Here is a 15174-nt window from a genome sequence, read left to right as displayed (position 1 = left end):
CCTTCCATCGAAAGTGAGCCATACGGCTAATGGCTTTGTTATTGTCCCATTGTCACATTATGAGCACTTTTTTTCACTGATTTTTCCGCCCTCCGGCCGTGAGTTTGGAGGATGTATACAATTATTATTATTATTATGGTGTATCTTCTTTTCAGTGAGAGAGTGCACCTGTGCGCCTATGAATGGACGCGGATTCCTTTTTTCTTCTGTGTATAATTTCTGTAAATGATTATCATTATGGAAAGTAATAACTTATTTTTTTAATGTCTTTTTTCTTTCTATTCAAAATGCTTGTTGGAGTTGTCCAAAAACCAAATATCCAATAAAAACTTCAAAATAAGCGATTGACTCGAGTTAAGTAAATAAAGTGATGTTACTAATGTCTCGAATTGCAATAACCCAAGTTACGAGTAAACATTGTTAATTAATACAGTGAAACCTCGCTACACCGGTACTCTATACAACAATAAATCCCTCTACAACTCAAATCGTGTTTGGAATTGCCTATAGTCCAATGTTAAACTCCTTCTGATAAAACGATATTCTCTACAGGCCTTAACGATATTTTTTAGGGAAATTTTTGAAACCACTTAAAAAAAAAAGAGATTTTTTTATAAATATTTCACTCAAGATCGTTTTGAATTTAATTCTTAGTCACTTGTTTTGGTTCTTCTGAAGGCGTCTAATAACATCGGCACCACATGATCACCAAAATATTTTTTCTTCTCAAGGAAGGGGGGGGGTTACGTTTTCTCCTGAAAAATAACACTGTAATCTCGGCTTGAGTGGGGGGCGGCCCTTTGCGTACGCCATTGTAGGCATGTAAATATAATTTCGAAAATTTTCTCTTCTGCTCAGACTCTAATTTAGTGATAACTAGAGCACGGATTATATGCACTTAAAAATGCTAAAATATGCATTAAAAAGGCCGAAATATGCATTAAGAGGTCCCGAAAAGTCAAATTCCGAAATATGTACCAAAAATTAGAAAATATATTCATTAAAAAAAAATCACATGCAAAAAAAAAGCAAAAAAAAAAACGGATAGGTTTATAAAATGCATATTTTCTTAGTGCATAATACTGTTTATAATTTTAGTTTTTAATTGGGTTGCTGTATTTTTGAAATATATGACATCCATATTTGTCATGGGCATCTTTTTCTCAGCCACCTCGTTGGGCCTTTTGCCTGTTGTGACGTTGTATTTGTATTTGTATATTTCATTTCAAAAACATCCCCACATATACAGTAAAACCTCGATAAGTCGTCACCTCAAGTTATCGAAAAATTATGACGGCTTAAGCGGAGTTCCGTCAGTTTTAATGTGCGATGTTATGAAAATCGTATAAATTTAAAGTAATATGACATTTATTAAAGTATGAATCAATATAGCAATATTAATAAAATTTATAGATTGCAAAAGAAATAATAATAGCACTTTTAACCTTTTTTTGATCTCTTATTACTTATTGTGGTAAAATGTACTGGTACACTTTGATTTATGCTAGTAATTTTTTAATTTAGACTAACAGAGCAACTGTTAGGTAGCTTTTTTCATAACAGAACTCTATATTGCACATTAATGTACATCAAATTTAATTTTAGTGTTTTAATTCTTTATCAGTAGTTCCTAATACAACTAAAGGGTAATCTCTAACACTTTTGACATGGGGGGGGGGGGACCCTGTGCAGGGAAAAGTAAACAGAAGACCTGTGAAAGAATGTCTGATTTTTTTCAACAAAGATATATTTTGTTTAAATTTGAAGCCCTAAATTACTAGAGCCCATGCTTTCTATGATTATTTATTATCCGTGCCCGCGTTGCACTTTGACTTTAACTGGGGGGGGGGGGCAGCGCGAAGTGCTTACGTTGCTTCTTGCGACACAGCTTGGGTGTCTCGCGGTTTGTCCAGTTTCTCCAATGGAGCCCAGGCAGAAATGACATCTAGCTTGAACAGTCCCCAACGTTCCAAAAACCTTATTCGGCAAATAAACTTCCCCAGCGTAACTTTCGTTACTTAAACTGTTCCGTTTGGGTATATAGAATTTTATGGTGACTTCTAAGCATATGGCAATGCTGTTAACGAGCTCTTTTTTTAATGGAGCCATAAAAATAGTCTGTTTCTCTTTCGCAAACTTTTTCATAGTGACGACTTAACCGAAATTAGAGACGAGTAAACGAGGGTTACATTGTGGTCTATGAGAGCTGGAAGGGTCTGAAGAAAAATGACGACTTAACCGGAGTGGTGACTTATCAGGGTGACGACTTAACAAAGTTTTACTGTATATATATATACTTCCATATGCAAATAACTACAGCTGCTCAGTAACGAAATATCTGTAGTAGAAGGACTTGAACCCACAAATTCGCATATCTTGGATCAAAGCGCACGTGGGTGAGTGGGGGAACGAAGAAGCAGACGCAATAGCCAAAGCAGCGACAATCAATGGCGCCCATTTAATTAAAATATTATTACCATCATCAACAGCGAAACAAAAGGCAAGAAAAGAAATACTCAATCTATGGCAAACCCAATGGAATGATGCCAAAACTGGAAGAAGTGTCCACAAATAGTACCAAAAGTTTCATACAATGCAAAAAATTGGAGCAGAGAACTTGTATTTTTTACAACCAATCACGGACCTTTTCCAAATTACCTTCACCGCTTCAAAAAACGAGGAACAGATCATTGCCTTTGTGGTGAAATCGGCACTCCCATCCATTACTTGACAACATGTACATTAACTGCACATCTAAAGCACATGGCTGTGCCCGCTGCTGAAAATGCCACACTCTGGATCAGAGAGAGTTTTAAAAACAAAAGTAGAATAAATAAAGTCAAGAAAATAATTAGATGGATAGAAGACAATGAAGACAAAGTGATCCCACGGACGCCTTATCAGCCTATAGCACAAGTACAAACTGCACCACCTCGCCGCTCACAAAGAAAAAAGAAACTGATCAACTACAAAGAAGACTGACTGATAGCACAAGACCAATATAATGTCATGGAAATCGACCGATTTAAATTGAGGATGAAATCGATTATGAATTTTATCTGATTTATTATTAATTTCAATATGTGATTCAGGACTTCATATTCGAATTAAGATTTAATATGGAATATATAGGATTATATGCTTGATTTCCGATTGTATACGTAGATTTGTGATCTCGCAATTGATTTTACACTTAGATTATGATTTTATAGTTGTTATGATTGTAATGTATATTTTGTAATGTATGCTTTTTATGAATAAATTGCCAGAGGTATCCAGTCCGTGTGGACAATGAGCCGATATTGCCATATGGCGATGTGGCCTGGGTATCTTTCGGTTTGACGGTATGCTTTTTACAATCTAGATAAATTACGTGAATTCGATGGATGGAAATGATGCCACTTTTCCAAAGATTTGTGGGTGGTTCGAGTCAAAGTGAAAATGTCGAATAATTGAGGTTGGGCTTCGGATAAATAAAATACTTTAACATTAAAATGTATAAATTGTATTAAATGTATGAAATGTAATGAACAACGACTGAAATCAAACGCGAGAAACAGGCCTTGCTGGACACATAGTAATATATAGGACAATACTTTTTTTAGAATTTTACTTATGGTGAAGGGGCTTGATTTTCAAGTCTATTAAAAATCTCGTATTTTGCTTCACCGTCGTATATTTATGCATAAGTACTCTTACAATTTTTGCGTGCACTCGTGATGCGTACAAATCCTCAGAGGTTTATCGTCCAGTTTGGAGGGTTGTCCGTGACGGTAACTGTGTAGGTAAAAGAAAAATCAAGCTCACGTCTCCGCACAGAAATAACTGTCGGAAAAATAATGATAATAATAACGTGGCAAAAAAAAAACGATAACCGCCCAAGTTTTGTATGTTTGTACTGGATATAGAAAAGTTGTTGGATTACGGAGCCGTGAACGAGAATTAATACGTCCCGTGGAACCTTTCGCCTTGGATGACGAAAGACTGTGCCGAGACCCCCACCGGTCGTTTCGAACAAATGTATCGATGGTGTGTCCCCGGGGGGTCGTTAACAAACAGCACTGCTAGTGGTACACGGGGAGGGCCACAACGATCAGCGGCTTTTTCCCTCTGAACGTGGGCGCCCATTTATCATGTCGACAAATAGGTCCGAGACATTCTCTCTCCCTCTCCTTCTAGTTGCGGTTATGTTTTGTGACACCCCCCCCCCCCCACAATGCCAAACTATTAAACTGTGCACCTTCCAACACAAATCGGCCCTACAACCTACTCCTCCTCCTCCAAATATAGAAGCGAGGGCGGGATCGCTCCCGAAGTAAATATTTGGGGTAAAATGAGAACATTCTGTACTTCAATGAACAAAACCATTCTTTCCGGTAATAAAACTGAAGTTAATGTTTTAAGGGGGAGAATTTATATGATCTACCACAATTTACACAAAAGGTAGAATTTCTATTTTATGCTACATTTTTTAAATGTTTCTCTGCGATTTATGGATAAAAATAAAACGACAAAATATCTCGAATTTGAAAAAAAAACATGAATGTCTCAACTAAATGCAGAGCCCGTTGAGTCCCAAAAAATGTATGTATTAACCCTTAAATTTATTTTTCTAGCTGATATTTTTTCCCATAGTTACTAACACGTATTGAAAGCTAGAAAAAGTAATTTTAAAAAATCTATTACGAATTGCACTGCTGATAGAGTACATTCGGGTAATATGAAATATAAATTATATTTTTTCGACTATTCCTGTTTGAAATATGGTAGAGAAACATGAAACCTGTATTTCTATAACGTTTGGTTTCTTGTCTTTGCATTGACAAGTGTATCGTATTTAAAAATAAATGTTATAATTAGGGATTGGATTTTTATGCCCTAAAAATCTTAAAAATATCCAATCATTAATCACCTAAAAAACATGAAAATATGACCTTAAAATTTAAAAATATGACTTTATATATATAATCTTCTCATTATTTCATCTCTTCTTTTTTAGTTATTGCTTCTTATCTTATTCAGTTAGAAAAATTAACAAAAAATTAATCAAATCACTCTTATAATTGAAATTCTCTGACAAAATTCAAATGATAACCACATCTAGCATACGCACAATAGCTATTTTTTAGTATGTTATGGAATCGCAGCGAATTCTATGAGAGATGCAGTTTCAAATGTGTAAAAAAACGCTATTATATAGCTTCTCCCAGAAATATTTGAAGCAAATACAGTAAAACCCCTCTTAACGATCACCCCTCAGTTGCTGTCACCCTTTTTTTATGATCAAACAATAATTTCCCCGTGTATAATAAGTGTATGGATTTCAGATCCCTGATTAACGCTCGCCCCTCTTTTGCAGACAATTTTTTTTTTTGTCCCGCCGGCAAAGTGAGGTTTTAATGTACTTTATGCAAAGATTTTTTTAAAAATTCTCGAAAAATTACCAGATGGAGCAATATTAGAAGAAGACTGAATTTTTACTTTCAAACTGGCTGCAGTAATGAACGTTTAAAAAGAGGGGATTGGTCAATTGCCCTCAAAATGGATGACTTTGAATTTACAACGTGTCCCCGCAACGGGTCAATTGCTCTCAGTCTCATTTTATTCATTATAGGTGATGGGGGTTGGAGATTTTTTTAAATTTCTCATACTTATTACTTGAGTAACCAGTAGTCATATCAACATTTATGTACAATTTGGAAGAATTGAAAGAGCATTAAAAGGTATCTACGTATAAAACTTCATTTTGGAAGAAAATGCCGATTCAAGGAGACATTTATTTTCTGGATATTATGCTAAAGTGAATTCGGAAAGAAAAGTCATCTTGTCTCCGATGGGACTCGAACCCAGACCCTCTTGTATGCCCGGTCTGCAATAATGGATGACGTATGAAAAATGACGTATCGAATAACATCCATTATTGACGTATCGTATACAAAATTTTAATATGCTATTCTGTCATATATTGCAGGACCGTAGCTAGGATTTTTGTCGCCCGGGGCAAACATTAATTTGCCGCAACTTCAAAATTCGATAATATTGTAACGGTGTTCTTTGTTCCCACCTAAACCTGTCGTCCCCTAAATTTTTCCGAACAGGGCAGTTGCCCCCCCCCCCCACACCGCCTCCTCTATTTCGGGCCATGTATATTGTTAAGGGTTATGAACCAAAATCTAAGGTCTATCACATGTATTTGTCTGATTACAGTGTTTTAGAACACGATATGTTAAATGAAATTTCAAAGAATTCACACTTGCATCAATAGATTTGGGTGTAACTTATGATCATATCATAGAATAATTTGAATTTTGGCCCATAACCTGTATCATTACTAGCTGAAAGTACTGTGAAAAATAACAAAGCATTTCATTTATGAAATTTTTTTTACATTCGCGTTTCGATTATTACATGAATTTAGCTTAAAATTTGACACAAAAATGACTTTTTCATAGAAAATAACATAAGAGGTCTAGAATTTATTATTGTTCTCACCATTGTTTTTATAGAAAAGTGCCGAGAAAGGTAGTAGGATACCTTAAAAAATGATTTGATGCTTATGCCAGAAAAAAAGGTTTTTACTAGCATCACCTGCTGTTGATTTAAAACACTAATTTCTGAATTGATGTATATGTGAATAATATATTTATCTCTCTTTGTTTTGAAAAAATTAAGTAATGAGTTAATATTTTAATTAAATTTTTTACATTTGAGTTTAATGAGAGTGAAATTTGGTACAATCCAATATATGTTAAAATAATTTTTATTTATTTTTTTCTTCTAAACTTGTAATATTGCAATCACTGCATTAATGTCCGTATCAAGTTTCGGTTTCGTTACTTGCGCGTTCCAATCGAAATTAGTTTCGGTTTCAATGGCGGCATCTATTGTTAATTGTACATGATTTTTTTCATTTTAATCTATGTGTACGCGTGAACGATATTTTCTTTTTATTTTCTCCGGAAAACATTTTTTTAATACGTATGTAATTTATTATTTCAATAACATTTAAGAAAATTTAGCCCACTTACAACAAAATTGGATATACTGAAATATCGGTTAATACGATTTTCTCTTCCACGATCGTGAACTTTAAGCCATGAAACGTGCCAAGATAAATCAGTTTTGGTTTGCAGCGTCATCTATCTTTGACGTTAAATGACATTTTCTGATTTCACACGTATGAATTTTTGTGATATCTTTTTACTTTCTATATCGTTTCTGTGCTATCTGCAAAAATTATTTTTCAAAAATCTACAGAATACTTGGTGGTTTTGATAAGTCACGCCCAATATAAAATAATCGGATATAGTGAAATATCGGTTAATATGATATCTCGTCTGTCTTGATGAGCATTGAAATAACGTTTAAAAACTTGATGCCGTTCCAATATACAGTATATCGTACTGCTTATTTATTGTTTTGCATGTAAGGGACCAGGGCTGGACGAATCTTCTATTGTTTGACATGCCCTTTACCAACTGTCGAATATTATTATAGGAAAAAAAGATTTACCGACTATAGTTCGAGCGAACGAGTCAGAGTCAGTAAATGATACAGTAATTAGTGAGGAGTGAAAGAATGGTTATAGTGTTTTTGAGTGAGCAAACTATTGAGTAAGCGACCTAGAGGTCGAGTAAGTGACCTAGTGAGTGAGCGAGTGACTTTGTGAGTAAGTGCGTGACGTGGTGATTGAGTGTGTGACAGTGAGCAACCTAGTTAGTCAGTGAGTGACAGAGTGAGAAACTTGGTGAGTACTTAACTGGTGAAACTTAAACTAGAATGAGCGACCTAGTATTTCGCAACCTAGTAATAGAATGAGCGAATAGTGAGTAACTGATCTATGAAGTGAGTGACCCGATGAACAAGTGAGTGACCTAAGGAGTGGGTGATATATCCGCTCACTCAATGCTCATTCATTTACTCGTTTACTTGATCACTCGTTCTTTCATTCACTCGTATATTCACTCATGTAAAACTGTCGGGGAATTTTTCGTCGATGAATTGCTATCAGTGAATTTTCCGGACACGGAAAAAAGATGGAGGTGCGAAAGACGTTTCGCTTGCTGTCCGAGTATTATGTTATTAGGATAACGTACCTAATAACAATATAGATTAAGGTTATTTACTTGTCGTGTTAAGGAATTTGAGGTGGGGTGAGCTCACAAACAACGTATTTTTTTGAATAGGAATGAGGGCAATCGACTAATTTTTTCTCCTAAACAATCCATAGTGAGGGCAATCGACCTACACCCGTTGAAAAACGCTTTGCCCACATTCAAAGCTACGCATTGAAGAGTAAAAAATCCTATGTATGGATATAAATAAACATTCGCAATAATTTTTTTGGGGAGGAAGAGGAGGGCCATTTTTGACTCGTATCAATGGGTTCGAGCCCAATCTGCCCATCCATTAGAGCAGATACCACTGAAGAAAAAAATTTTTTTAGTAACTTAATTACAACTCATTCAACTTAAATTCGCATTGGGCCCATAGAGCAAAGCTTCTCCCCTTCCAGTATTTGCAACCATTTCTATAATAGTACCTATAGAAATATCCATATATGCACCTCGTGGGCACTCAGACTACTGCTAATAGTAGTTGTAATTAGAGTACGAGTCCTCAATGCAGAATGCATTGCATACAAGGGTCCTCAAAGCAGAATGTTTTGCATTGCTCTTCACCGAGTCCTCGGCTGAGTGGAAATGTTCTGTGGTAAAAATCCCCACAATAGTGTTTTTTTTATAATTTTTCCTTAAAATTCTTCCAGATTGTTCTGCAACGTACTTTGCGAATTTCGGCTTATTCTGATTTGGGGACGAGGGCCACATCAATATTTCCGTAAAGTTACATAAGCCACGTTTTATGTAAGATAAGTTTTTATGGTAAAATTTGAATTTATTTCGCAAAAAATAAAACATGTAAATAAATTATAATTATAAATAATTAATTAATGAACAATAATTAATTATTAATTAACTCGACATATTTAGAACTCGCTCACTCTGAGAGGTTTGTTCAATAATATACCCAGGACTCTCAGTCTGATGCTGAAAAAAAAACCCATCTTTCATCTTGAAATAGCAAATTCCTCAACAAATTTGTTCCGAGGTTTTCCCCTCAACCACTATTAATAAAAAAATTTCTGATGAAACTCAGAAAATTTTAATAAATTTTTATTTCATTGATTTAAGGTGGAAACCGGTCAGTAAGAATTCTGGTCAAGATTTGATTTTTTTTCTGTAAATATACCAAACTTTTCGCCCCTAAAGCAAAATATGCTGAAATCTGATTGAAGAATTTCAAGGAATACAATACAATACAAATACAACGCCACAACAGGCAAATTGCCCAACGAGGTGACTGACTTAAGAACATTATGGATCCCCGAGCCCTTTTTTGGAGTCCCTACCTACTACACCACACATGCACCCCGCCCAGGGTGACACACATGACCAGGACTGGACAAACAACAAAAAATCTAGGCGCCAGAACAATTTTTTAGACACGGAAAATTTTTTTACCTTTTTAAGAAAAAAGTCCAACATAATGCTTCTTTTGAATTTTTCAGAGCACAGTGATCCTCTTTCACATGTTGGCAAATATGCTGCTATAAATTCTAAATATTTTGTGCTACTCTCAGCCAGCAATTTAGTAACTACGAAAAGAAAATTTTAGGCGCCAATACCAATTTCTCTTATTCTTCATTTCATAGTGACCTAGCCCCTGGGATTTGGTCAGTCCTGACTATGACTTATGGGAGAATTCGCGTTACCCAAGTTATACCAGGAGAAGGATCTACAGGTTACAATACCCTGCACTCTCGAATGGTTGATGGAAAAATATATTCATCTTTTGGTGAAGTGCTGCTAAGAACTCTTAAAAACACCCTCTACCGCCTTTGCTGTTGCGATTCGACTGCATATTCTATGACCAAAAATGCTTGCTTAGGAGTCTTATATCACCTCTTAAAATTTTTCCCATGAATTTAGAATCACCCTGTACAATAAATTACGCAATTCCTTTCTTTTATTAAGACACACATCATGCTTTTTTTTTTCACACCTTTTGTAATGTATGGCGGCACGTTTTCTTCTTCGCCCTCTTTTTTATCTTTTGCGAAAGCGGCCACGAGCAAATTGTGGACTCTCCAAACACGAACGAGGATAAGATGAACGCATTCCCTCTCTCTCCCCTCAAGTTAAGAAAAAAATAATAGAGAGAGAGCCGACAGAAATCCAGATACCGTTTCTTACTGCTGATAAAATATAGTTTGCAGCAATAGGAACTACGAAGTGGCTTCTCCTCCCCCCTTTTGTATTTAGAAAGTGTGTGATACGCAACTGAATGTTTTTTTTTTTTTCTCTCACTTGTTGACTTTCTTTGTCGCACCCGTTTTCTATGTCCCTGGTGTTGACCCGCTGTAACATTATCCGTGTACCTGTATGACATAAAATTCCTTCCTATCGCCCATACAACCATAAATGTACATATATTATATCTTTCTGATCGAATGATTTCTGAACTACCAACTGACTTTTGTGATAACCAGGTGCGCTTATTGGAAATGGATCTTTCTACTGGGTAGAGATCAGCGTTTGTCTACTTTTTTTTTACCCTTGCGGAACCTTTGAATAAATTTTGTGTAATCTGAGTTGTATGGTATCCATGTTGTAGGCTATCTTTGAATGTGACTTCCATATCTACCGTAGAGAGTCGTATAAGAAAAACGCCCAGGGTCGAACCTACATAGATATGAAGGGTGCAGTCACATCAATCTTCAAAACATTAATGGTCGTAAAATTAAAAACACATTGACTACGTGTATGATTTAGATCTGTGTTTACCAACCTTTTCATGTCACAGTCCCAGTGCCATCTTAACGCATGGGACGAAACGTGCCTGAAATGCATGGGGGAGCCTCATGAAGGGGGCATGTAAATTGGTAAGTAGGCATTTAGTCAGGTAGGGACCTCAGAAAAATCACTTTGCCCAGTGATGCCCAGTCATGGTCCATGATGCTCTTGAGAAGACCCTGCAGCAAATGTCAATTCACCACGTACCACTCCCAATATGAAATCTGTATTTTTAAAAAATAATTTACAAATAATAAAAATTAAAGTAATAAATTACAATTTTATAATACTAAATGCCTCTTTTATGCAAGATAAATAAATGAAAATGATTCCATGGACCACAGCTTGAAAAACATTGATTCAGAGTTTAAGTACCACTACTAAACCACTCATACACCTCGTCCATATTCTTCCGCGGAATTTCTAACGAATTGGTACATGTTGGAATAAAAGTGTACGTGTTGTGAATTTTTTCAATTTAGTTCAATTTTATTCATAAACACAGAAAATAAGAACACTGCAAGTGGAAAAAAACTGCTAAGAAGCCGAGACGTGGCTCTTACTAGCAATCACGTTTTTTTTAAAATATTTTTTAGACATTAGTTGATTAGAAGGATTTTGATTCAGAATTAGATAAACTAATAATAAATAAAAGAAAAAGACAAAAAAGAGGAAAAAACCACTGGAAAATGACAAAATACAAAAGAAGTTAATGGTGACAATTGCGGTGCACAGCAACAATAGTTAATTGGAAAAAAAAATTATCTGCTTTCCCTTCATTTTATTCCAACATTTTGTTGAATTGAACTTAATTAAAAAGTCAAAAGAAAAATAAGCAATAAATAAATAAAAAGGTGAAAGAGTTAAATGTTATGAAGGTGGTAAAAAAAATTAAGAACAGGTAACCCGTGGCAAATAATAGAAAGTAACATGATTTCGAAAAGGGGTTGGTGAATGCAAATTTGTAAAAAAATGTTCTCTCAATGTTGTCAATACTAAAAAGATGCCTGACCTGACCTAAAAAGATGCTTTTTTCACGATTTTCTTAAAAGTGGATATAGATGCTGTGTTGCTAATGATTGATTTCATTTGGCCAATTACTGTAAATATTTTGAATCAGATAGGTGTTAAATGTTTTTTACCAACTGTTTTACTATTTTTTGCAATCACAAATAAAAATGATTAAATCTTGGGGAAGATATGAAACTATTTAATAGGTAAAGGAAATCGTTTTTTTTTTTTTTTTCCAAAATAAAGATTTTAGAAAGTGTAAATGCCGCAAAGGGGGAGGATAGAAAACTTAAAGTGAAGTTTGTTTCTGTGTAATATACTTGTTATAGAGAGTGCTGCCATCAATTTTTCGAATTTCAGAGTTTAGCTGCTTAGCAACACCCTAGCTTAAATTTCTAACATTTTTAAATATGAAAAAATGTCTTATGCCTTACACATGGGAGTACACATACAGACAGCCCCCCCCCCCCAGTTCTTGTTCGGTTGAGAATGGTTCTACACGGTTATCACATTTGTGAAATCTTGCATGCTTTCGTATGTATTAAACATTTCTCGTCTACTTCTTAACTAGCATTTTTGTTAACAGGGCCGCCGTAACTAGGAGTTTTGTAAAGGAGGAAGGGCAAACATAATTTTGTCAACCCCCACCACTGTAAAATTCGTAATTTTTCAGTGTATTTGGTCTTACCTAAAAAATGTTCTGCCCCCTAAAGCTTGCCGCTTGAAGTAGTTGCCCCCCCCCCCAGTTCCAACCCTACTCCTGAATGATATGAAACTTTACATTCAGATTATCGTGTAAATTGTTTTGAATCTCGAAACCGAGTATTTACCACGTATTTATATTTTCCGCAGGTAAGACGAGGACGAAAGACAAATACCGAGTCGTTTACACAGACCATCAGAGACTGGAGCTCGAGAAAGAATTCCACTACAGTCATTACATCACGATCAGGAGGAAATCCGAACTGGCCGCACTGTTGGGGCTATCGGAACGCCAGGTCAAGATCTGGTTCCAGAATCGAAGGGCGAAGGAGAGGAAACAAGCAAAGAAGAAAGACGAGATGCTGCAGAAGCATAAAGATGACCCCTTGATGCATCACCACCACCATCCAGCTGCTTCCATGGCAGCCACGTTGAACTTTTTCAAGCCAATTTTGTGCGAGTCTGATATATGAAGCTACGTCATACACACTCGATATTATCCACAAGAAAAAAAAAAGTTGTCTCTAGTCCCTGAAAACTTTTAGGAAAAATGAATGTCTTGTTAATGGCGACGACTGACGAGATTCAGAAATAACTTTGTCAGAGACAAATGCAGGACAAAGACCAGGACAGAACTCGTCGACTTGTATATTTATTAATTAGTTAATTGAAAACTTACTCAGTTTGCTTGTGGTCCATGAATATGCCAGTTGCTACAATTCTCATAAAAGAATCCGTAATACCAAAAATTTCAAGAGAAATTGAAATCTATATATTTTGTATTACTTTGAACATTTCGCACCAATATCAGTGAATATATCGCTACAAATCGAAGCAAAATGATTCTAATCAGGTTGAAATTCGCTGAAAAAATTCAATAAGTACTTGAATATTTTCCTTCTAATGTATATCTCTACATAATAAATATTATCTTTCTTTTTTGCTCTGACAGATGTGCAGGGTGTCTTTATAGATTATAATTAAAGTTCACTTGTTTCGAGCTGTCTACAGCTGCAATTATTCATCAGGATGAAATGTTCAAAATGTCTTTCTATGAAAGGATGGGGTACTGCAAAAAATTATTTTCAAAATTCACCGCAAGACGGCACATAAAGGTTTGTAATTTAACATTGACACTAGGTTTACCATTAGTTGACACATACCTATTGCTACCAAAGTGGTCAAAATGATTCCTTTCGGTATTTAATTAGAAAAAATATAAATTGACCTATCTATTATGAAGTTAAAGTAGAAAAAACGAACCTCAATAAAATTACATCAGTTATACAATTAGTTATTATTTATTCATTTTCGATATTTTAATGTAAAGCATTTTTTACAAATTTCAATTTTTTAACGAAAAGTTTTCTCAGAGGTGTCAAAATGACCCCTTGGTAAACCTAGTGTTAAACAAAAGTATTGATGTCAAGGCAGGAAAACTGTTCATTCTGATGGCCATCACTGTCAGCAACCATCTGAAGCTTTAAATTTAAAATAGCATGATTAATAACAGGATCAATCTTGAAAATTTTGCAGTCCACTTTCATTCTCTTCACTCCCACTAGGAAGGTGTCTTAACACGTGACTGCCTGGTGAAATGACCACGAGTTCCTTACTGGTTAATCCTGAATTCAAAACTATATATTGCAGGTGTATTTTGTAATGTGACCACCCATCTATACTGACCAACAGAACAATCTATGAGGTGGTGGATTTCAGCAGGTTCTGTAGAGTTGATGGCAGATAATACTTTCATCCAAAAATGGATCACTTCACATAGGAAACATCTAAGTGGTGTTGGTTGAAACTTTCTTGCTCTCTGTCAAGGTCTTCTACCCCCCCCCCCCCCGTTTCTCATAAACAGTTGCAACATATTTTGTTGATTTTCGATGTAACAGTTTCAGGTGTAAACAGCTTGGAACAGATTAAAATTAATTATAACCACCTTGTTTATCAAATATTTCCTTAGCAAATAAAATACAATAATTTACGTAAACCTACACACTTTATAGATTTTACTGCTCATCTAGTTAATAGACATAGTGCTCAAAATTTCAATACCTCGAATCCTTAAAGTTACTATCATATTACTGGCTCTTCAGATGTGTGTGAGGAGCATTATAAAAACTAAAAAAGAAGAATGCATGCAAACAAGTCTGAGTCATTAAAAATGTAGATATATATATAAAACCTGTCAAATATTGTCGTTGGAGAAATGAAGAATTATGAAATGCATGCCATCAAACAGAAACTGCATCTATGGAAGCAAAATGTGCAAAGTCCAGTTTGTGATACATAAGCTGGAAAATGAAATACGTATATTTAATCTAGAATCAAAATATTGTGCTATAATTAAAAATCTGTTGAACTGAAAAATTTTGGATTTTTCTTTGACTTTTTTGATTTATTGAATTTGTTTGTATTGAAGAAAAAAAAACTCAAAATATGGCAATCCCAAAAAATGTGTCGTTCTGTTTATTCTATAACAATGTGCAGAAATATAACTTCATTTCATGAAACCAAAAAAAGGAATGTATATACATTTTTACCCCCAATGAAACTCGATGAATATAAGGTTGATGAAATGTTTATTAAAAAACAACTATAT

The 15174-nt window shown here is 35.0% G+C and overlaps 1 protein-coding gene across 1 annotated transcript in view; it reads left to right on the top strand.

Annotated features, from left to right (window-relative positions):
• cad (caudal type homeobox) overlaps nt 1-14942 on the top strand; it is a 28817-nt gene extending 13875 nt beyond the window's left edge. The window contains exon 2 of the mRNA XM_089242839.1: nt 12717-14942. Within this exon, the coding sequence (XP_089098965.1) occupies nt 12717-13039 (323 nt within the window). The 3' untranslated portion in view covers nt 13040-14942. The remainder of the gene's footprint in view (nt 1-12716) is intronic.
• Nucleotides 14943-15174: the final 232 nt, after the last annotated feature.

Source organism: Pholcus phalangioides, unplaced genomic scaffold (genome assembly GCF_987345545.1).
Source record: "Pholcus phalangioides strain wild (caught in Gottingen) unplaced genomic scaffold, Ppha-v1.0 ptg000015l_1, whole genome shotgun sequence".
Classification (NCBI taxonomy): Eukaryota; Metazoa; Arthropoda; class Arachnida; order Araneae; family Pholcidae; genus Pholcus; species Pholcus phalangioides.
This window is presented reverse-complemented; position numbering and strand designations above follow the sequence as displayed.